This window comes from Plasmodium malariae (assembly GCF_900090045.1).
Source record: "Plasmodium malariae genome assembly, chromosome: 3".
Taxonomy (NCBI): Eukaryota; Apicomplexa; class Aconoidasida; order Haemosporida; family Plasmodiidae; genus Plasmodium; species Plasmodium malariae.
The window spans coordinates 684,907-708,571 of record NC_041777.1 but is presented as its reverse complement, the minus strand read 5'-3'; the positions used below and the strand labels follow the sequence as shown (position 1 = coordinate 708,571).

The window sequence follows — 23,665 nt, the reverse complement described above, 5'->3', positions numbered from 1 at the left end:
TATTATTATTATTATTATTATTATTATTATTATTATTATTATTATTATTATTATTATTATTATTATTATTTTATTTATTTTATTTTATTTTATTTTTTTTTTTTTTTTTTTTTTTGTTTAAAACAAATATACACAAAATAAATTTTTTTTAAGATTTCCTTCATCCTTTGTAAGGCCATTTTACGAAATTGGACTCGGGTAGCCGGTTTCTTCAAAATTTAGCTGTTTTTTAAAAAAAAAAAAAAAAAGGTGAGAAGTCGAGATTAGGCGAAATAGTACCATATACGGCAAAATAAAACTATATATGGTAATATAAATTAAGATAGGGAATAATATAGCCAGATTGTGTAAACTAAATCAAAAGGTTACTTGCTAGGAACAAAGATGGTGCTAGATATAAACCTATTTAGAAAGGAAAAGGGAGGGAACCCAGAGCGGATAAAGGAATCGGAAAAGAATAGGTTTCACGATGAGAAAAATGTAGATAAAGTGATAGAGTATGATGAACAATGGAGGAAATGCATTTTCAAATTAGAAGAGTTAAAAAAGAATATTAATATAATAAACAAAGAAATAGGTAACAAGAAAAAAATTGATAAAAATGCAGATGTAGAGGATTTAAAAAAGAAGAGTCTAAGTATGAAGGAAGAAATACCGCAGCTTCAAAATGACGAAAAAGAATTGCTAAAACAGAGAAATAAATATTTAAGTAAAGTAGGTAATATACTAAATAAAAAGGTAGTAATATCCAATGATGAGGAGAACAATAAGGTAGTAACCAGATGGGGAGTGTGTAAAAAATTACAAGTATCAAATAGCACCATAGGTGATGGTACTTCTACTACAGCCAGTACTACTACAGGCATAACAACTACTAATAATAATAACTATGGAAGTGGTAGCAGTAGTGGTAATGTTAATCCAAAGAGGGAAATGATGACCAATGGTTCCAGTCTAAATGCCAACACCACTGCAAATTCCACTAGTAGCAGCAGTGGGAAGAAGCCAAAATATTATTACCATTTTGACTTACTAAGAAAAATAGGGGGAGCAAATTTTAAGAAAGGTATACAAGTAGCTGGACATAGAGGGTACTACCTGACAGGTGCAGGTTTCTTATTACATAACGCCATTTTGCAATATGCAATTAATTTTTTAATTAAGAAAAATTATTCTCCTGTGTATCCACCTTTTTTCATGAGAAAGCATATAATGGAGGAGTGTGCGGAACTGGCGGACTTTGAGGAAACCCTCTACAAAATTTCGTCATCAAGTGGTGCTACCACCGCTGCTGCTACTGCTACTACTACGGAAGCGACTTCAACTGCTCCACCCCGTGGTGAGAACTGTAGCAGTAACAATGAGGCGGGTGAGGATATGGGCAAAGATGATTTATTCTTAATAGCTACGTCGGAACAACCACTGTGTGCATTGCATAAGGACGAAACGTTAGAATCCAAACATTTACCTTTGAAATATGCAGGAATATCTTCCTGTTTTAGAAAAGAAGCTGGAGCACATGGAAAAGATATTAGAGGTATTCTTCGAGTGCATCAGTTCGATAAGATTGAGCAATTCTGTGTTTCATTACCACAAACAAGTAATAAAGTACATGAAGAAATGATGAAAACATGTGAAGAGTTTTATCAATCTTTAAATATACCATATAGAATAGTAAGCATAGTATCTGGAGCACTAAACAATGCAGCTGCTATTAAATATGATTTAGAAGGTTATTTCCCAAGTAGTAACCAGTACAGAGAATTAGTATCTTGTAGTAACTGTACGGATTATCAGAGTATAAATCTAAATATTAAATATACAGATTCCAGTGTAAAGATTACCGATATGCATAAAAATGGATTAAATGCTAAGGGAAATGTACAGAATGAACAGGTAGATAGTGAATATGAACAGTTTACTCAAGATTTTCAAACCGAAAATAAAAATCATGTTCATTTATTAAATGGTACTATGGTTGCAGCTCAGAGGTTTTTATGTTGCTTACTTGAAAATTATCAAAATGGAGAAGGCATTATAGTCCCAGAGAAATTACGTCCCTACATGAACAACATAGACTTTATTCCCTTCGTTGAATAAAAATGGGTAGGCCAATGGATGGGCCTTTACCCACTGCCCTCGCTGAGTTTACAAATGTTTTGTACATTTCTATGCCATGTTACGCTGAATATTTTACTGCAAATTTATTATTTTTTTTTTTTTTTTTATTTTTTGTGTACCTAAAAATTTGTGCTTTTACGTAAACATAAGAATAGGAACCTCCTGAGATAACAAAAGTTAAGAAGTTCAGGAAAAAATGGTAGAGGTCTATTATTTATAAAAAAAAAAAAAAAAAAAAAAAAAAATTGTCCTAAATGCAGTGACTTGTTATATCCTTTTTAATATATGATCTTATAAATATTTCATTCATCGAATTGTATATCCTGTATACGTTCTTGAAGTTTATACCATTTTGAGTATTTTTCATTTTACCAAATAATAATAAATTTATCTTTTTTTTTTTTGTACCTTTTTTGGGATACCGAATGAAGTTGACGTAAAAAATAAGGTATAAGGAGGATTTCTTTTTTTTTTTTTTTTTTTTTTTTTTTTTTTTTTTTTATTTTATCATAAAAATTTTTATATTTAGTTCAGTGGTTTAAAGGTAATACAGTTTGATAGTGAGAAGAAATATAACATCCATTTCGCTTTATATTATTTTATATTATTTTTTTATTTTTTTCCACCGTGTCGCCGTCCTTTTCAAATACTCAGCTGTTACTATAACAGAAGTACGTTTATATTTTTTCCTCTTTTTTGAAAGGAGGAAAACAAAACTTGAGGCATAAAAAGTGCTAGTAGTATATTGAAAAAAATGCAAGTATTATTTTAATGTAGAATTTTGCTAAAAATACACGTGTTTTACACATCATGCAAAATTCAGTAGAAACCTCTTTTGAAAGTGTGCACGGATGTATCAAGAGAATTAACTAGTGTGTATATGTGTTCATATATATGTGTAAATATCTGTATATACGTATGTGTACATTTGTGTATGTATAATTATTCGCGTACACACTTTCCTATGTACAAATGTACATGCACAAATACTTCTAAACGTCCAAGTGCAGTTCTTCGCATTTATGTATTTGTATTTACGTTCTTTCTTCGTAGAGTGTACTTGATTTTTTTTTTTCACTGTAAAAAATTATGCACACACTTTTTTTTTGTGCACATGGACTGAAGAATTTAACTTAAAGATTAGTCGTTGATTTATCGTCAATTTATCGTCAATTTATCATAAATTTGTGCTTAATTTGTGGTTAATTCGTCATCATTTCGTCGTTGATTTATCGTTTCTTTATCATTTCTTTATCATTTCTTTATCGTCAGTTCGTAGCCAGTTCAGCGTTATATAATTTTTCTTTTTTTTTAATGTTGAAAAAAATTTTGAATGCGATATATATGTACTACTTTAGAAGTCCTTTGTAATTGTTTTAAAGCGGCATAAAATATTTTTATTATTTTTATTGCCTTCGGAAGGGGCTGTTTTTGTTTAAGCGTATGTGTATGCATGTATATGTGTAAGTGCTGAACGAATATGAATTATACATGTAATATACGTGTATATATGTACATATATGCATATGTGTATGTGCATAGGTGTACTCTTAGTTATATGAGTTACATATAAATTTACACATGTACGCGCGTTTAATTGCGCAAAATTGTGTACGTTTAAGTGTATTCGCAAAGGTATACACTAACTCAGTTCATGTATTTCGTATATTTTAAATATTTGTCATATTTCGCACATTTCAATTTAACGCGTTAAATTTTTTTTTTTTTTTTTTTTTTTTTTTTTTTGGCCCCTTCAACTTGTACTGTCTGTGCATTTCCCCCCTTCGTTCGCCTTCACCTCTACAGCTATAACTGCAATAACTGCAGGAACGTGGAATGAACAGAAAATAAAAAAAAAAAAAAAGAAAAAAAGAAATAAAAAGGGAAATAAAAAGCGATATAGAAAGTGCTACATAAAGTGATAGAGAAAATTTGCAAAAAGGACCGCAAACAAATTGCAGGGAGTGTGCAACGGAACGCATGTGCATGGCGCCAAGTGCATAAAATGCATGGACGTGAATCAATGTATAGCACAAGTATTTACGACTACAAAAATAATTTTGAAAGGTTTAGTAACTTGGAACTAAATGCTGATGAGAAGAAAGGCGAGGATGATAAAGACAGAAGGAAAATGTTTAACGAGAAATTGAATGAATCGAAAAGTTTGACTCATAAAAGAGCGAATTGGACATACAATGAAGGAGCCACCCGCAGTCCAGAAGAAAATGTGAGCAAATATGCAAATGAACATGCAAATAGAAGTTCGAATGAACATGCAAACGGAAGTTCGAATGAACATGCAAACGGAAGTTCCAGTGAACATGTAAACGGAAGTTCGAATGATCATTTTAATAAAAATAAGAATGCTTACGATATTGCGCATGATAATGCTCATTATAGTGCCAATACCAATGCCAATGCGCACGGCACCAGCGAAAAGAACGCGGTCTGCATAAAAAGCTCCAACGCGTTTAATTTATTTCGTGATAGTAGTAAAGAAGTAGCAGCGAATAACAACAAGTTAAAAAACATGTTTAGCGGAATTATAGGAATTCAAATGAAGCATGCAAAGAATGTGTTTGAAGAAGTTAAAGAGCATATCAAATACACAGCAAAGGAAGCTAAGAAAAATATTAATTATCCATTTTGTAAAGCTCCTTGTAATATTGAAAATTTAAAAAATACAATATTTATAAATGAAGAAGAAATAATTATAAATAAAAGCATCTATAGAAATATGTTTACAAAAACAAAAGAGGAGAACCCATTTAATACACAAAATAGACAAAATCAACAAAATGGTAAGAGCAAAAATAAAAAAAATGAATGGGATCATATATTTACATGTAATAAGAGTGACATAGTTATAAAGGGAAATTACAATTTTGGTTTTAATGTAGAAGTTATATATGAAAATGAAATGAATAAAATTATCGTCCATGCCTATGATAAGGAGACGAGAAGGACAGTACCTTGCTCGTACAAGTGGAAGCGAGTCTATCATGATAAGCACTGCGATTTGATCGATAAAAATTTAGGTCTACTCAACAATGGTAGTATTAAAGGTGGAAGCAACAGTGCTTGTTGCAGGAATATTTATGAAAACGAATATTACTTAACATGTGAGGATATAGGACTTAAAATATTCGTAGAATGTTCCTGTATAAAAAGCGATCAAATGGCCTCTTCTAATTTGTCCAAATTGTACCTGAACAGTTCAGGAAAACCTGAATCACGCAATGATAAAATTGTCAATATGGATAACAGTAGCAACAGTAGCGATGGGCTTAATAATGATAACAATTTTTATAAGGGTGCTCCATCCTTTAAGAGCGCTTTTATGAAAAATAAAGAGGAAAGAGATGTGCATAATAAAATTAGCGATAAATATTTAGAACATACCATTTTGGAAAAAAATTTATCTCCTTATAATCATTGCAGTGATGTGTATTCTGGATCTTCAATGGAATTATTTCTCTTAAGCAGTAGTAATTATGAAAAAGTAAAAAAGAATGGTAGCAAAACGAATGAGAAGGAAACGGATGGGGTAAAAAATATTTACGGGTGCAGCAACCAGAAGGAAATAAAATTTCATTCATACGAGTCCTCTGTGTTCAATAATAACTCGTCTGCTACTACCATGTCCAACATAAACACCGCGGCTAACAGTAGTTACCATAATAACATCCTGAGAGACAGTGGTACGGCCGCAATTACATCTACTACGTCAACTAACGGTGCTAATCCTAGTCGAGTTACCAATGGAAAATATTACGGGGTGGCAGTAGCTGAAATAGGACCATTTTATTTGAATGCAAACACAAAAATGGCTTTAGAGCATGTTATGAACAACGACACAATGAGGTATCCTATATACATCCTTAAAAAAGTGACAAACAATGCTCAGGGGATTAATATTACCGAGTGTGGGACTAGTAAATATTACATAAATGATAAGGGTAAAATTGTTGAGGACATAACAAACAGTGAAGTTAAAAAAAATGATCCGTTGAACGTATTTGATGATTATAATAGTGTAGACAACCTGAGCTCGTGTTCAAATGTAGAGGGAGAAATAGATATTATATATATGTTACATATACATAAGCATGAAATTAAAATAATCGATCAAACCAATAAAGAGAAACATATGTGGACTTACAAATTTAATCATATATATCCTTATGTAGAATTTATAGAAAAGGATAAAAATTATTTTCTGTTATTTGTTAATGATAAGGAGTACTATATTTGTAGATGTGTGTATAATAAACATCGTGATATTATTGTCATTATACTGAGATATATGCATGCAAATTTATATATTTTAAATGACTACATTTTTAATAATATTAATAATGCAAATTTTGAAAGCACACAAGTGAAAAACATTTTTAACAACGTTGATGTGAACTCTATCCTTGAAAATATAAATAAAGAATTACTCATCTGTCAAAAAACAAATCAACGGTATTTACATAAAATAAATAAACTGGAGAGTGAGAAAAATGCGCTCGAGGAGGACCTCAAGAATACCATAGAAGCCTTTCAGATCCAATTGGGTAAGAGATGGAGACTAAAAAAAAAAAAAAAAAAAAAGAAAAGATAAGTTACTATTGTGCCATTGTGGTAGGAAAGCCGTCCTCCTCATTGGGCATGCGAGGGCAGTCACTATGTTCGTTTGTATATCCATGTGTTTGTATTTGTGTGCAAGTGAACCTTTTAAAATTTTCATTTACTCCACATTTTGCATCGCGCGTTAACTTCATTTCTCCCATTTACCGCTTTGCCGCTACCCCACGTAGACAATATAAAGAAGTCCAAAGATGAAAGCGAGCTATCGAAAACAAACGAGAAGTTAATGAAGGAGATAAAAATACTGCAGGATAAATATAGAAATGTCGATTTATTTTTTAAAAGCAAGGTAAAAAAAAAAAAAAAAAAAAAAAAAAAATGTTAAGGATTGAATGTGTCGAATTGTGAAAAAAAATATGCAAGGGGAAAGAAAAGATTTATTCGACGTATTTGACATATTCGTTTTTATTTTTCGACAAAGTTTGGTTTTACATCTTTGTTATTAGGTCGTTATTAATTCTTCATTATTTCTTCGTTATTGCGTGTTCACCTTTATGCAGTATAAGATCTTGTCCTATGAGATTGAAAAATATAAGAAGCTAGTCGAGGAGAGCAAATCTAAAGTATACTATTTTTGCAACGTACCATTTTTAGTGTGTCTTTACTCCTACATATGCGTCGACGTATATTCGTTCATACATGCATTGTACATACCATAAGTCATGCATAGTTTTATGTGCACTTACATATTTTTGTTTGTACCCATTCCCATTTTTACTTATGCCTACACAATGGTACATTTGTTTTGTACACCCACAGGTCAATTCTAAAGAAGAGGAGAGAGTAAACCATGAACAACTACGCACGCTTGAGAGCGAAAAGGTTAGCACGAGAAAGAGAAGCAAAAAATGGAGAAGTAAAAAATGGGGAAGTAAAAAATGGGGAAGTAAAAAATGGGGAAGTAAAAATATAGAGAAGTAACAGTACAACGTGCATAAACGTAAAGGCAAAAAGTAAAGATGGATAAGAACTTATCATGCTTCGAAAAAACCTCGCTTTTATTGTCCTTTTTTTTGTTGTAGGGTAAGTTGTTAAACGAGAATACCAAATTAAGTAGCTTATATAATAAGGAAAAAAGGAGTAAAATGGAATTAGAAAATAAGCTGGAGAATTTAAGTTTAAAGTTGGAGCTTCTGAACAAATCTTTACAAGTAAAACTAAGTCTGTGGCTGTGTGTTAATGGCTGATTTGTTTATTGTTTTTAGTTTATTTCATTTGATTTTGTTGTTCCATTGTAATGTCGTTTTGTTTTATTGTTTTGTTTTTGTCTGCCTGCTCGCATATTCATGATGCATTCCTTATCAGGAAGAAAAGATGAAGGGAAATAGCAACAACGAATATTTAAAGGAGATAGAAGATTTAAAAAAGAACAATATAATTTTACAACAGAGAAATGGTAAAATGTCGTGTGAAGTGAACGTATTGATGACGGAGAAGAACAGGCTAATCAAACTTGTGGACTCCTTGACGAGAGGTAATAACGAAAAAAAAAAAAAAAGCAAGTAAAAAGAAATAAAAAAAAGGAAGAAAAAAATGGAGTAAAAGAATGGAAGAAAAAAATGGAAGAAAAAATTTAAAGCTTTACAACTTCCAATAGTAAAAACAAATACCTGTGTGCATCTCCATTCTGAACGGAATGTTTATAAATAAATAGCTGGTTTATAATGAACAATTCATCAGTGCTACACTACACTTGTACATATTTACTACCTCTTTCTGCTTTCTGCTTTCTGCTTTATTTGTAGATATGGAAAAGTCGAAAACGAATGGGACCTTGAGAAATGTGGACAACGAGATGAATGCGTAATGAAAAAAGGAAAAAAAAAAAAAAAAAGAAACTACTCGTACATATGTGAACATATGTACGCGTAGTTGTAAATTTTTTGTTTTAATTTTTCCATCAAACGTTAGTAACACGCATTGTACATTTAACGAGTGGTACGCAAATAGCTAGTTATATTTCTCCATCTTTTCCTTTTCATCATCTTTTTATTTTATAGAAAATGCGGTACTTCCCTCGTAAATATTCTGAACAGTGAAAGGTGATAAAAGGAACAAAATAAAAAAGGAAAATTCTTTTTTCTCATTTAGTTTTTATTTTATCGGATTATTAACGTTTTTCTTTTTTTTTATTTTATCGGACAACTAACGTTTTTCTTTTTTTTTATTTTATCGGACAACTAACGTTTTTCTTTTTTTTTATTTTATCGGACAACTAACGTTTTTCTTTTTTTTTATTTTATCGGACAACTAACGTTTTTCTTTTTTTTTATTTTATCGGACAACTAACGTTTTTCTTTTTTTTTATTTCATTTTACTTTTTGCTACACTTATGTATTCCACTTCTTCCCTTTTCAGTGATCAGCCACATGACAAGGAGGAACTGCTAAAAGAAATTTTATCCTTAAAACATGAAAATGATTTGCTCAAAAAAAGAATAAAAAAATTTGCAAAATTTGATACAACCTTGTAATGTTGGTTTGTCTTTATGGTTGTACGCAAAAAAAAAAAAAAAAAAAAAAAAAAAAAGAAAAAGAAAAAGAAAAAGAACGTAACCAGTGAATTTTTTTGTCAAAAAAAAAAAATAAAAATAACATAGAGGCAGAAAGGGCACAAAAGGAGGACAGTGCTTAAATGGTTATAACATAATTTTTTTTTTTTTTTTTTTTTATACCTAATTTTCGTTTGCTTAAATAACACAAGCAGCTGATAATATTTTAACAATTTATAAGAGTAAGGAATAATTTAATTTTTTTTTTTTTTAAAGAACGAAAACGTTCTTATGGTAGTTGTCGTTGCAGGTATTTTTTCTCTTTCTCGAACATATATAGATGCATACGTATGCATATACACATATATATGTTCTTATATATACTTTTATACATACACGTATATATACTTACATACATATGCACATATATACTTACATACATATGCACATATATACGTATACATACGTATAGACAAAATTATCGAGTTGCTGACTGACTGGTGGATTACGCTTTTTTAAATAGGTGTTTATTTGTTTTTTATATTTTCATTTAGAGGGTAAATGAGAAAGAAAAAATTTTAAAGGAATAAAAAGGGAGGAGGGAAAATGTTATAATGAGCAAATTACGAAATAGCAAAAATAAAAAAAAAAATAATAAAATAAATAAAAAGGTTAATAGAAGAGTGGGTAGACGAGTAGGTAAACTAGTAGGTAAACTAGTAGGTAGAGGAGTAAGTAAAACTAAATAGAATAAATATGCGTAAATACGCAGAATAATATAAAGTGATATATCGTAATATAACATAAACTAAATTGTGGAGCAAAAATGAGGAACGGTTTAATGATGTTTATGGCAAATACACATTTTAAAGTTGTCATATTAAAGCTGTCATGATTTAATTATGAATAGCAAATTATACAACACACACATGTATATAACACGCACATGTATATATAATTAATAATTTACATTTATAATGAAAAGGTAAAAACGGTGAGGGACTGTGAGGAACAGGGGATTCTACACATGTACACTCGCGTAGATATACACATAGACATATTGCATACACATACACAAATACATATGGACGAGTGACACATCAAAAGGACGGCTTCCCCCAAGTGGGATCAGGCGAGCATCTTCACACACACATCCAAAGGTGTAAAGTACACAGTGGAGCAAATATGATAAAAATGATCAAATTAATAACGTTAATTCTGCGTAATGCTGTGTTTAAAAAAAAAAAAAAAAAAAAAAAAAAAAATGTATTTTTTCTGTCATTACAAGTGTAAGAGAAGAGGTTTGCCATTAGGATAGTTTGTGTTATAACGACTTTATGAAAAAGATTTGAATTTGAATTATCTGCACCGTTTTTTGTATTTCCATGGTGCACATCCTTTTGCTCTCGCTGGATCTGCTCTGCACCGCTGTGGGTTCTGTTCACCACATCTGCGCAGAAGTCAGTAGTTGCAAAGCTTCACGAGCATATCTCTAAATTCCTTAAAGTCAATTTCCCCGTCATTGTTCTGATCCACTTCCTTAAGCACAGTCTTCCAGCAGTCTGAACTTACATCACTTAAACCAAACAGTTGAGCTAACTCATTTGCTGATATTTTCCCTGACCCATCTTTATCAAAAAGCTTGAATGCCTTCTCTAATCTTTCGGTAGATAGTAATAATTTTCTATCAATAGAGACGGTTAGAAATTCGGAATATTCAATATACCCATTTTGGTCTAGATCTATAGAACTAAGTATTTGATCCACTTCATATTCAATAGCTGCACTGTCCAAATCACTTGTGTTTTCTCCTTTTAGTTTTAATAACTCTTTATAACCTATTATTAATTCATTTCTATCAAGTTGGCCATCTCCATTTTTGTCCATCTTTTTAAATATCTTTGTTAATTCTTTTGTTTCATCAATAGTTGTTAGCTTTGAACCCATATATAATAATGCAGCTTGAGCTAACTTTTGTGTACTTTGAAATTGTCGAATATTAGTTATACTCAGTTCTAATGAAGGAATGTCAATACTTACATTATCTTTACTAGTCATTAGTTTAATCCATTCATGCTCTAATGCATCTCGAGCAGAGATCCTTACAGCACTTGTGTACATTAGCATTTTTCGTATTAAATCCTTTGCCTTATCACTTATCTTTTTGAATTGAGGAAGATCAAACGTGTATTTCCCGGTCTCTACTTTCTTTAGGATGTCATATTCGTTCGAACCGTTGAATGGAGGGCATCCTGTGAAGAGGGTCGACAAATGATAAGAAGCATGGGACGAGGCGTGGAGGAGCAAACAGAAGATCATCCTCATATACACTCACTGTACCGTGCACACACAAATACACATATGTATATATATATATATATAATCATATGTACGACATGCGTACATATATATACACATCTGTGCAGCGCTATCCATGAACACAAGGAAAGCGGGGTGTATTTTACCTGATAGTAGTATGTACAGAATAACACCACAGGACCATATATCACACTTCTCGTCATAGGTACCGTGCAATACATCAGGAGCAATATAATAAGCTGTGCCTATTTTATCCTTCATCTTTTTACTATATTCAAAATGAGTTGATAAACCAAAATCGATTATTTTAATAATCATATCTTCTTTATTTTTTGTTTCTAAAAGTATATTCTCAGGTTTTAGATCCCTATGAACAACATTATTTTTATGCATATATGTAATACCACTTAATACTTGTTTAATTATTCTTGCTGCATCTATTTCGTAGAATCGTTTTCTACTAATAATTTCATCAAATAGTTCTCCACCTGAATATACATCTGACACTAAGTAGTAATAATTATTATCTTCAAAAAATTCATATAATTTCATTATATTTATATGATCTAACATCTTTAATAATTCTACTTCTCTTAATAAACTTTGTTTATCTGTTTTTCTTTTTACATGTTTTTTACTAATAACTTTAATTGCATATTCGTGTCCTGTATGTTTATCTCTACTTAATATAACTTCACCAAAAGATCCTTTCCCTAATATTTTTATTCCTTTATATTGTTCATTAAATACTACATTACTATTTTGTATGAACATGCCAGGTCTTAATTTGCTATTATTAAAACTATTTTGTGTTAATTTTTTAGAAATACTCGAACCTCCATCTTTTGAATCGTTTTTCCCGTTGCTTCCTTTTCCTGTTTTTTTATTTCCTTTGTTCTCTTCGGTTTTTGGCTCACCAGGACTCGACAATTCCTGACCCATTTTTGCTTCTCCTTAGAGGGGGGTGGCACAATAGATGGAAGTGAAAGTGGGGGAAGAAAAAGAAGAAGCAAAAATTAAACTAGCAGTGGTAGCAATAGCAGTTGCAGACGTACGGGAAAAGACGAAGACGGAAATGAGGAAAAACACTGCTCACGGCATGTAGCTGTTCCGGCAATGTTCCTTTATAATCTTAAGCCAGTAGCACGTAAATGCGAAAAGATATTTATTTTATGTATATATATATTAGTTTGCCTAGTGTGAAAAAAAAAAAGAAGTTTATTTAATGTGTTGTCTTAATTGTTGTGTGAATTAAAAAGGGAGCATAATGGCTATTTAAAAAGGTATAAATGAAATAAACACACAAGCACATACTCTTATTTTGCATAAATTAATACATGCATATATATATATGCATGCATGTATATACGCCTATCCTTGTCCTCATACTATTATCCTTCACATATATATTTATATATATATATGTGTACGTATACATAAATATATATTGTGAATATATTCATATTTCACATTTATGTACATAACTCCAATTTTTTCTCAAATGGCATGAATATTCATGTGCTTTTAAAATTAATTTTTCTACGTTTTCAGTTGAACATAATTCTTCTGCTATTTTGTACTTCTTTATTTTATACTTCTCTATTTTGTACTTTATTTTATACTTCTCTATTTTGTACTTCTTTATTTTATACTTCTCTATTTTGTACTTTTCTATTTTGTACTTCTCTATTTTGTACTTCTCTATTTTGTACTTCTTTATTTTATACTTCTCTATTTTATACTTCTCTATTTTGTACTTCTCAATTTTGTACTTCTCAATTTTGTACTTCTCTATTTTGTACTTCTAAATTTTGTACTTCTCTATTTTGTACTTCTCTATTTTGTACTTCTCTTTTTTTTATTTTTTTTTATTTTGTGTGTGCATGTTACAGAAAATGCGGAAAAGCGAATGTACAGGCAAGGTAATGTAACCATATATACACAGCAAAAAAGTTTGTACATATATGAGTATACGTATATACATATGTATAAATGCGTAATAAGGTGAATGCGTGATGGCGTAAAAGTGCGAATGTTTGAGAGTGTAAATGTGTGTATGTGTGTATGCGTGTATGTGTGTAAATGTATAAGTGTGTAAATGTGTATGTGTGTAAATGTGTATATATGTAAATGAGCGTATGGATGTGCATAAATTACGCGTAAATGTACATGTACTGTGCAGGTAAACCTTAAATAAATTGTCCATGCACTAAAACAAAGCTACGTAATGCAAATTTTCATCAGTGTTATATCTTGTACGTCATTAAAAAGGGAACATAAAAATGTCAATTCAGCGCTTTGAGTTTTACGTAAAATTTTGCACATTAAATAGCATTTAAAAAATAAAATAAAATAAAAAAAATAAGGGGGAAGAGGGAACAAAAAAGAGACTTAAAAATGTGTACATATATATATATGCATATACATGTTCATGTATGCGTACATATGCGCGTAATGCAGAGAATAATAATGGTGATCGGAAGGGGGGGGGGAAAAAAAAAAAAAAAGCTAAAAAAAGGGTAAACGCTTTTTTTTTCACATATTTTTTTGTGTATTTATTCCATATTTTTTCTTGTATTCATGTATTTTTTTTTTTTTTTTTTTTCCTTTGATGCTTTAATTTCTTTTAATGAAATATTGCCATTACCTTTTTCCAACACTCTCTGATATTTTCCATTTCAAAATTTTTTTTTCCTTGAGCATTTAAAATGGGTGAACTAGCGCTTAAATATTTGTCCGCTATTGCATTACTTGAAGGTGTAAGTATAATCGACTGCAAAGGGGAGTATATATATGTGTTATTTTTATGTGTTTATATTTGCATATAAGTTTTCCTTCTTTACTTTTTTCAATGTATTATATAAAAGATATTCAAAAGGGTTTCTCTTAATTTTTAGTATTCGTGCTAGTAAATAAACACACACATAGAAAAATGTAAATTAAAAATTCTCAAACGAGAAAAAAAAAAAAAATAATAAAAAAAAATAAGATATAATAAAAATAAATACTTAAATATATATGTGAATATACGTAAAAATAAAAAAAAATAAAACAGTAGAACAAATGAAAGTCAGATGAATGACACGTGATGGACGCTTATTTCTGCTATTAATTATTCCTTTTTTCGGTGAAATAATTTTAAACATGTATATATATTATTTATGTATATTATTTATGTATATATATATATATATATGTTTTTTTTTTTTTTTTTTCCCCCTCTCCCCACAATTACGCTCCTTTTATATTTTAGACAGCATTGGTGTGTAACTGGCAAATAATGAGAATAAATATTTTGTGGTATAGTTATATGATATTCCTGAATTCCTATGGAACGTTGTTTTATAACTGTATGAAGGGTCTAGCTGCGCGCATTTAGCAAAGGAGCTGTAGTGATGATGCGTTTCCATATTCACAAATACACACGCGTACATATATATATATATATATATATATATATATATATATATATATGTATACATACACACCTATATTCATACATACACGCGCATATTCACACATACACGCGCTTATTCACACATACACGCGCTTATTCACACATACACGCGCATAGTCACACATACACGCGCATATTCACACATAGACGAATTTACGCATACATGTATGCCTACACGTACGCTTCAGCAGTAGTAGCGGCAATGTTTCTCCCTTTAAGAAAATAATTTAAACGAACGTTTTTGCGTTTCGTGTTTGTCCTATTTTCCGTCCCATTATAAAATTAAAAAGCTTGTAGACTTATTATTATGCCTATATTTTGAACGTTCCTTTTTTACAAAAGATAAAAATAAATAGTAGCCCTTCAATACATGATAAGGATCTAATGAATTAAAACAAAGAAGGAAATACCAATGCTTATTTTATTTTATTTTGTTTTGTTTTATTTTATTTTGTTTTATTTTGTTTTATTTTGTTTTATTTTGTTTTATTTTGTTTTATTTTGTTTTATTTTGTTTCATTTTGTTTTATTTTGTTTTATTTTGTTTTATTTTGTTTCATTTTGTTTCATTTTGTTTCATTTTGTTTTATTTTATTTTTATTTTAATTTATTTTATTTTCTGGGTGAGGTTTCACACATATGTGTTCATATCATTATGCGTTGTGAGATTTTATTTTTATTATTATTTTTTTTTTTTATGGCTGGTAATTATGCTTTTCCTGTTTGGTGCAAATATGTTTACCTGTATTTCTGCTTAATTACTACTTAAAAGTGCGCAAGGGAAAAAAAAAAGTAAAAGGAGTAAAGCAAAACAGAACGAGATGAAATATGGATGCTTATACTTAAATTTCGTTACTTCCCAAAATGGCGAAACAGCCAAAATGTCCATTTTATGCTCTCAAAGTATGTTTCAAGTGGGATTTTTTTTTTTTTTTTTTTTTTTTTTTTTAAAACTTAAGTTCAATGTCGGCATGCTGCAGTGCTTCTAACGCCCAGTACGGTAAATGCTCCTTTAACTCATTTATCATTTTTTCTTTTCTACACATGCTGAGCATTCGACTTGTTGAAGAATCTTGCAAAATTGTGGAATGCCGACGTACATTTATTTCACCGTCCCATCTGATATTTACCATTTCTTCTTCGCATATGCCGCTTGGTATATCTGCAGTGTTATTATTCGCTGTCTGTTTCGATTTCACTTCTCCAGCTTCTTCATCCACTTCCATATGTTTGGCTTCCCCTTGGTAGGGAAGTACCACGCTAGTAATATGGGCGAAACTCGCATTTGAGTCGTTCACCGGAATAGGGTCAACAATTGGATTACTGTGCACAGGTTTTTGCTTCGCATGAGTAGCGCAACTAGCCATTTTGCACGTCAAGTCAACTTTATCATTATCAGGAATTTTGTAGTTTCCATTTTTATAGCCAATTACAAAGTTGTTATAAAGTACAGTGGTAACAAACTGGTCAATTTTGTCGACAAAAATGGAAACACGCATCAAATAGCAAAAGTGTAAAGTAAAGTAAAGATTATGAATAGTAAGTAATATATTTACGATGGGGTTCTTTTTAGAAATAAGTAAATGTATAGAAGACTTTGTATATTTTTTACACACATAACAACTACAATGTTTTACAATTGGAGTGAAATCATATTTATATTTGGATAACTTTAATTTTATAGTGCCATCAAAACTTAAAGCAGTATTAAATCGAGCTGTTCTTGAAGGATAAACACAATCATACATATCGTAACCAAAAAGGGAACAAAAAAGAATATCTATTATATACCCTATTCCCATTATATACCTACATTTATTAACAGGTAAATAATTATATTTTTTATTTTTCTCATTAGAACAATGATTAATAATTTCAATAAATTTTTTTTTTTTTTCCCCTCCACATAAACCGCCTACAGCATAACCATTTAATTTTTGTTTTATAATAAATTCCATTGATTTATTCCTTAAAGATATGTGTAACCCCCCTTGTATTATACCAAATAATGTTTGTTCTTCTTTTCTTTTATGACTATCTATACATCTTTTCAACCATCTATTAGTTCTACAAGTTGCCTCTTCAATTTTGTTAATGTCCATTTCTGTGGCTGACCTTACATCATCTAAAGCCATGATTATATCGCTCCCTATTTGGTTTTGTAATTTTATGGACAATTCAGGTGATAATAATATATCCTCACCAATATTTAAATATTTTTCCTTTGCATTTTTACCCCCCTTGTTTTTTTGCTCTTCCATTATTTCAGTTATGTGTCCATCCTTATTGGCCGTTTTTCCCCTGTATTTTGGTTGTTCCTTCCCAGGCATGTTCTTCTTACTTGTACCTCTATCACTGGCATCCCCCCCAGGGTAGATAGAATCCACGTTAGTATTCACATGGTCCTCAATGTGGTCGTCAATGTTGCCGTCAATGTGGTTGTCTATGTGGCTGTCTATGTGTATGTCCACGTTTGTACTCTTGCCTGTGTCCACACTTATGTTTTTCCTTATTATCGAGCTATCATATATGTTATTGAACAGTATGCCCTCCTCCAGTATCTTTATCCTTTTACTTAAGGACACCATTTGGAAACCACCTGAATCGGTCAGAATCGCATTTGGAAATCTTATAAAATTGTTAATGTCCTTATTATTTTTAAAAATGGACATATCATATATATTTGATAAATGATATGTATTGCTTAATATAATGTAATTACATATATTTTCTACTTCTTCTGCTATTAGTCCTTTGATACAGCATTTTGTTCCCACAGGCATAAAGAAGGGTGATATGATGACTGTATTTGTTTTTCCTCCCTCTGCCTTTCCTTCATCATCATTACTGCTATCCCTCCTCCTATTGTAAAACTTTTTTTTTATGATTATCATATTCACTCTTGCTCTTTTGCTCCGCTTTATATTAATTAGCTTCAGGTTTTTCCTGTACGCTCCTTTTTTTCTTCTCACCCTGGAAGATGCGTCTACCCCCGCTTCTACTCCGGCCTCTACCCCCGCTTCTGCTCCGGCCTCTACCCCCACTGCTGCTCCGGCCTCTACCCCCACTGCTGCTCCAGTTTCTTCTTCCTCTTCACTTGAACTGCTTACATAATTCGAAAGGTACACGTTATTGCCCCTCCTCAAATGGTCAACAGTGTCGTTTACGTCCTTCAAATCTATGCCCGAAAAATTAATTTCACAGAAATTTACAAAATTGTTGTACTGTTCATAATTTTCCTTTGTCAAGAAATCAAACAGCAGCGGTTCATCATAGCCACTGTTCGTATCATTGACAATTCCATTAGCGTTATGTCTATTGTTAATGTTATAGGTATTGTAATTATTATTTCTATTAGTATTACTACTGTTACTACGACTACTAATTTTATTGGTATTGCCTCCTTCTGTTTTACTTTTCCTTTTTTTTGTTGTATTCTCTGATGAGATAGAGATATGTGAGTTCCACTTTTCTTTATTCTCTTTCTTTTCCCATTCGTCTTTTCTAACATGATCTTTCTTCATCTTGAAGCGAAACAGCGAAGATGTATGTATTTGTGTGTGTGTGTGTGTGTACCATACAAACACACAAAGTGCCTTAGAAATGATCGAGTAGAGCACAAGGAGGTGATACCATTAACATATGATTACTCAAGTGTGCAAAAGGATTATCAATTATTTTTGAAGCTGTTCGTATGTACGTATAAACGTGCGGACATACAAACGTACAGACATACATACAGACAAACAAACGTACAAATATACAAACAACCAAACGCATATATGTGCACTTGTCCGTGGAGCAACTAAACAAAGGAAAGTGGCGTTGCTACTTACAAACTCACATGAATTATAAAAGTAGATGAGTTACTCCTTCCTCTTTCCTAACAAAAAAAAAAAAAAAAAAAAAAAAAAAAAGAAAGAAAGAGGTACAATAAACGTTGTTCACTTTGGCTAGTTGCCCCTTTTCTTGGAGTTTTATTATTTTTTTTTAATATTATGAGTGACCACAGGAAATAAAATGGTCAGAAATAAAATATTTACTACAAGTTAAAAGTTGATAAACAAAATGAACAAAAGTGAAATGTACAATCATTTGAATTTAAAAATAAAGAAATAAAAAAACATCAAAAAGGGGTACACCGTTATTTGCTACACGGCAGACGAATGCACTGAAATTTGCTGGAGCGCTCGAGAGCTCGAACGCGAGAGTAAAAAAAAAAAAAAAAAAAAAAAAAAAATATAAAATAAAATAAAATAAACAAATATACAAGTAGATAAATAGGCATATACGCAAATATGTAAATGGTAAATAGTCATATACGCAATTATGCAAATAGTAAATAGTCATATACGCAATTATGCAAATAGTAAATAGGCATATACACAAATACATACATATAAATATTTATACATATGTCCGTTTTGTTCGAGTGCCGATTTTCAAAATTTTAAATAAAAGAACAGCAGTTCTTAGAATTAATAAAGCACAGTGAACTACGAAAAGAGTCGTTGAAAAAAGAGAAAAAAAAAAAAAAATTAAAGTAATAAAGCACGTTAATTATTTTGCAGCAGGAGAAAAAAAAAAAATTCTAATAAAATGACAAAAAGAAACCGTACATAAATATTAAATGGGCACAGTAAAAAAAAAAGTCAAATAAAAAAATAAAAAATAAATCAAATAAAAATATAAAAATTATGATACAATTTCGTAAACATAATTGTTGTTATATATATATATATATATATAAAACAAATTAATTAATGTGAAATTATTAAAGAACTAAAGTGGCAAGGAGAACATATATACGTATATATATATGCGTATACGGTTTCTACCTTGGTCAACCCATATACTGACAAATGGTGCGTAGTCCATATGCACAAAATTCATAATGAGAAGCTAGACGAGTGGTTCGTTTTAAGTTAACAATATCACGGCGGCAATTCCTATAACAGTTTTTTACTTCTTTCTCCCGACTACTGTTCGTCTGGACGGAGTTTTCCGAAAGGGTGTCTTCATTACTTTCTATTTGTTGTTTGTTTTTTTTTTTCTTTTAATATTTCAGAGTAAGAACTTTTAATGTAGTTCTGGCATTTGCGTTTGTGCGGCTGTAGGCTTTCTATGTCGGAGGATCCCGCACATGTAAGTATATACATATATACATACGTGTATATGCTCATATTATATATATATATACAAACATAGCTATGCGTGTGGCCCCTCATCTGCGTAATTTCATCGTTCAGCTTCTCTATAACTTAATCATGTTAATCTCATATTTTATCTAAGTATTCGTCTTGCAAATCCATAAATTCTTCAAATTCTTCTTGCGTCATGTCTTGTTGTAGTTTTTGGGCGTCTTTAAAAAAAATTTAGTTAAAATTTAGTTAAAATGTAGTTAAAATGCAGTTAAAATGTAGTTACAGTACAGTTACAGTGCAGTTACAAAGCAGCCACAATGGCGAGGGAGAGGCAAAAGAAATAGATGTACATATATTCTTAACATCGCTTTTACAAAATGCTTGATATAAAATTTGCTTACTGATTAGGGTAAATTTTTTATTAAATTTTTGTATAAAAAAAAGGGGTAACTCCGGTTCATCCGTTTGTTGTTTATCATCTTTATTTTTTTCACATTTAGATTCCTCAACAATATTATCATTTTTATTTTTACTTATCTCTTTATTCTTATCAATTGCATTTTCTTCTTTTTCATCATTCTTTGGAGTAATTACCATTTTTGTAAAATCCGCATTTGGCAATTTTTTTATGTTATTTTTACCTTGCACATTCATGCAAATTTTTATTTTTTTGTCTGTTTTTATGACACTGCTGCATGTGTCTGTGTACGTTTCTTCTTTTTTGCTCTTACCATTTTCGACAATTTGTTTTGCTTGATCTGGTGTGCACAAAATGGGAAGGTAAACGAAAAATGAACAGCACGTGAATATGTGCATGCGTACATGCATTTGAACATACGTGTGTGCAAACGAACATATGTAAATGCAAAACATACATACATATTTGCATATGGCCTAGATGCGTTAAACATTTAACAATAATCTTTAAGTCCACGTACGTCGGGTGTATAACACAATGCACTATGTACATTTGCACATTCATCTTATCGTGCTTTTCCTCGTTTATTTGTTTAATCTCTTTCTGACATCTCATTGGCCTACTTTGAGAAATCAAGGAAGAGTTATTGGTCAAGGACAGCTCCGAAGAATTGTTTGTAGCCGACTCGTCTGAAGAATTATCTGTTACAAACGAGTTGGATGAATTCAAATTCTTTCTACTAAATTTTTCTGTATACAACGGTATGGAATAGTTCTTTAGCTTTTCTATATGCTCCTTTAAGATGTTTAAGTATTTCGTGTATTTATTATACATGTGCTCGTTGCTGCTGTCGTCCTTTTCCTGCATTTTTTTTAAAAAAAAAATTATAAAGTTCAAAAATAAAAAAAAAAAAATAAAATAAAAAGTAAAGCGTAAAAAGCAAAGCAAAACAAAGTAACATACAGTATATAAAAAATAAATAAAAAAAAATAATAAAATGAAAGCGCGCAAAATGTTGATTAGTAACAAGCTGAGCAGGAGTGGCATAAGGAGGTGGGAGCAAACGGAAAAAATACTAATAATCCTTTTTAACAAAATAAATTTTGCCAAGTAAAGAGTTGTAACTACCAAACAGACAAAATGATTGGTAGTTCGATTCCTTTCCTGTTTGGCTACTTGATAAATTAAGCGATTCGTCCACGCGCTTATACGCACATGAGCACACATACAAGTACATATATACTTGTGAAACACATACGAGTACACATATACATGTGCAACACATACGAGTACACATATACATGTGCAACACATACAAGTACATATATACAAGTACATATATACAAGTACATACATACACGTACATGCATACATATGCGCAGACGCACACAGGAATGCCTTTTTTGCCATTTTATGAACAGTCACTCCAAGCTTCTTATTGCTCGAGTGAAAACAAAAGGCAGCATTAGGTAAGGGTTTCGTACATAACTTGTGGAAGTAGCCTATTTTTTTTCTTCACAATGTATGTTCATATATACTATGTATATATACATTTATATGCATATACACATGTATACATGTACATGTATTATGCGCAATATGCATTCATTAAGTAATCTCCCACTTGCACACATTGTAAGAGTGTGTACATGTGTACGTATATGTATATTTATACGTGTGCGCGTAATTTTGCGTTGATTTAGCTCCCCTCCCCCGTCCACTTTTTATTGCCCCGTTGAGGCACATGGTAAACTTACTATTAAATCTATTTTGTTATTGCAGAAGCATAGGAAGTGCGCGTCGTATGCATCCAGGGGAAGTGTCTGAGCATCCAGTTGTGAATATGTAGCATTACAAAAATTACAAATGTATATATCGCTCTCGCTTTTTTTTTTTTGGAGCTCACTTTCCATTTGCTTTATTCTGTAGTCAATAACATATACAATATAATTGTTCAGACAATAATAAGTCTGATAGGAGCTTCCCTTTTCATTATTTTTATTTTTTTGTACTTGGATAATAAATTTGTCCTTTAAAAATTTAGTTAAAATGCTTCTTATTTTCTGCTCGTTCATATTAATATTATTAATTAAATCTTTTTCTAAATATAGACATTCATTATTGACAAACAGATCGAATATTACTATTTCCTCATCGTTCATAAAAAACCTGCTCACGTATACCATCAAATAAAGGAAGAATTTCTTCTCCTTATCATAGAATATTTCCTTTGACTTGTTCATTAAATTTGGTGGGTGGCAGATGTAAAAAGGAGAGGGGGTGGGGGCGGGAAAGATGGATTCCGATAAAAGAAGTAATGAGTGAAGAAAAGAAATGATGAGAAAAGGAGGGTAACAACGACAAATTGTACAAAGCTGCACTAAACGGACATAAGATTAACTGAAAGAATTGCAAAATGGAGAACAATACATACACAGCATCAATATTTAAGAAAAAATGCAGTGTGATAAGGACGGTAAAGGAAAAAAGCGTTAAAGGAATGACGTATCATCGAAGGGTTATTGACTCTACTAAAAAAAAAAAGTATAACTGAAACGCATATATAATGTATAAAAAAAAAAAAAAAAAAAAAAAAGGATATGAAGAGGCAGAGGCAGAGGCAAAGGAATACGGAGAGACGGTGGAAGAACTCTAAATCTGTTTGAGCACTTTCAGGAACGTATCTTGTCTTATATAATAACGTCATTTAGTGTAAAAGTTTTTCCTCTATTTTTACGTTAGCGCATTTATCACTTCGTCTGTTTGGATTCAGGTTCATAAAAATTGTTATCCATGCATGACTTGTGCTTATTTGTAAATGAATAAGCGAATAAATAAAATAAATGGGTATATAAACATAGATATATATATATATATATGTACGTGTATCTATATATGTACGTGTATCTATATATGTACGTGTATCTATATATGTATATATTTGATGGCAAAACTGTGCATGCAAATGAGTAAGCAGTGCTCACGTTTCACCAGCAATTATTACTTTTTACAGATGTACCCCAGGTGCGTTTAACGAATGCAGTCCGTCAAAAAGGAAGGTTGTACATAAGGAAGCAAAC

General features: G+C 30.9%; 5 protein-coding genes across 5 annotated transcripts; 2 read left to right on the top strand and 3 right to left on the bottom strand.

The window, feature by feature from the left end:
* Positions 1 to 384: 384 nt before the first annotated feature.
* On the top strand, positions 385 to 2,100 carry PmUG01_03024200 (serine--tRNA ligase, putative; the record flags this gene model as incomplete). The annotated part of the gene is made up of 1 exon (XM_029008872.1): positions 385 to 2,100. The coding sequence occupies one exon, from the start codon at positions 385 to 387 to the stop codon at positions 2,098 to 2,100; it is 1,716 nt and encodes a 571-aa protein (XP_028859456.1).
* Positions 2,101 to 4,126: 2,026 nt separating this feature from the next.
* PmUG01_03024100 (conserved Plasmodium protein, unknown function) lies at positions 4,127 to 9,229 on the top strand (the record flags this gene model as incomplete). The annotated part of the gene is made up of 9 exons (XM_029008871.1): positions 4,127 to 6,683; positions 6,927 to 7,045; positions 7,257 to 7,319; positions 7,516 to 7,578; positions 7,779 to 7,907; positions 8,062 to 8,230; positions 8,502 to 8,559; positions 8,757 to 8,798; positions 9,115 to 9,229. 9 exons carry the CDS (start codon positions 4,127 to 4,129, stop codon positions 9,227 to 9,229), a joined length of 3,315 nt encoding a protein of 1,104 aa, XP_028859455.1.
* Positions 9,230 to 10,708: 1,479 nt separating this feature from the next.
* On the bottom strand, positions 10,709 to 12,508 carry CDPK4 (calcium-dependent protein kinase 4, putative; the record flags this gene model as incomplete). The annotated part of the gene is made up of 2 exons (XM_029008870.1): positions 10,709 to 11,499; positions 11,713 to 12,508. 2 exons carry the CDS (start codon positions 12,506 to 12,508, stop codon positions 10,709 to 10,711), a joined length of 1,587 nt encoding a protein of 528 aa, XP_028859454.1.
* A 3,462-nt stretch (positions 12,509 to 15,970) lies between these two features.
* Positions 15,971 to 18,547, bottom strand: PmUG01_03023900 (queuine tRNA-ribosyltransferase, putative; the record flags this gene model as incomplete). The annotated part of the gene is made up of 1 exon (XM_029008869.1): positions 15,971 to 18,547. One exon carries the CDS (start codon positions 18,545 to 18,547, stop codon positions 15,971 to 15,973), a length of 2,577 nt encoding a protein of 858 aa, XP_028859453.1.
* Positions 18,548 to 20,299: 1,752 nt separating this feature from the next.
* Positions 20,300 to 22,828, bottom strand: PmUG01_03023800 (transcription initiation factor IIE subunit alpha, putative; the record flags this gene model as incomplete). The annotated part of the gene is made up of 4 exons (XM_029008868.1): positions 20,300 to 20,385; positions 20,569 to 20,925; positions 21,209 to 21,446; positions 22,343 to 22,828. 4 exons carry the CDS (start codon positions 22,826 to 22,828, stop codon positions 20,300 to 20,302), a joined length of 1,167 nt encoding a protein of 388 aa, XP_028859452.1.
* Positions 22,829 to 23,665: the final 837 nt, after the last annotated feature.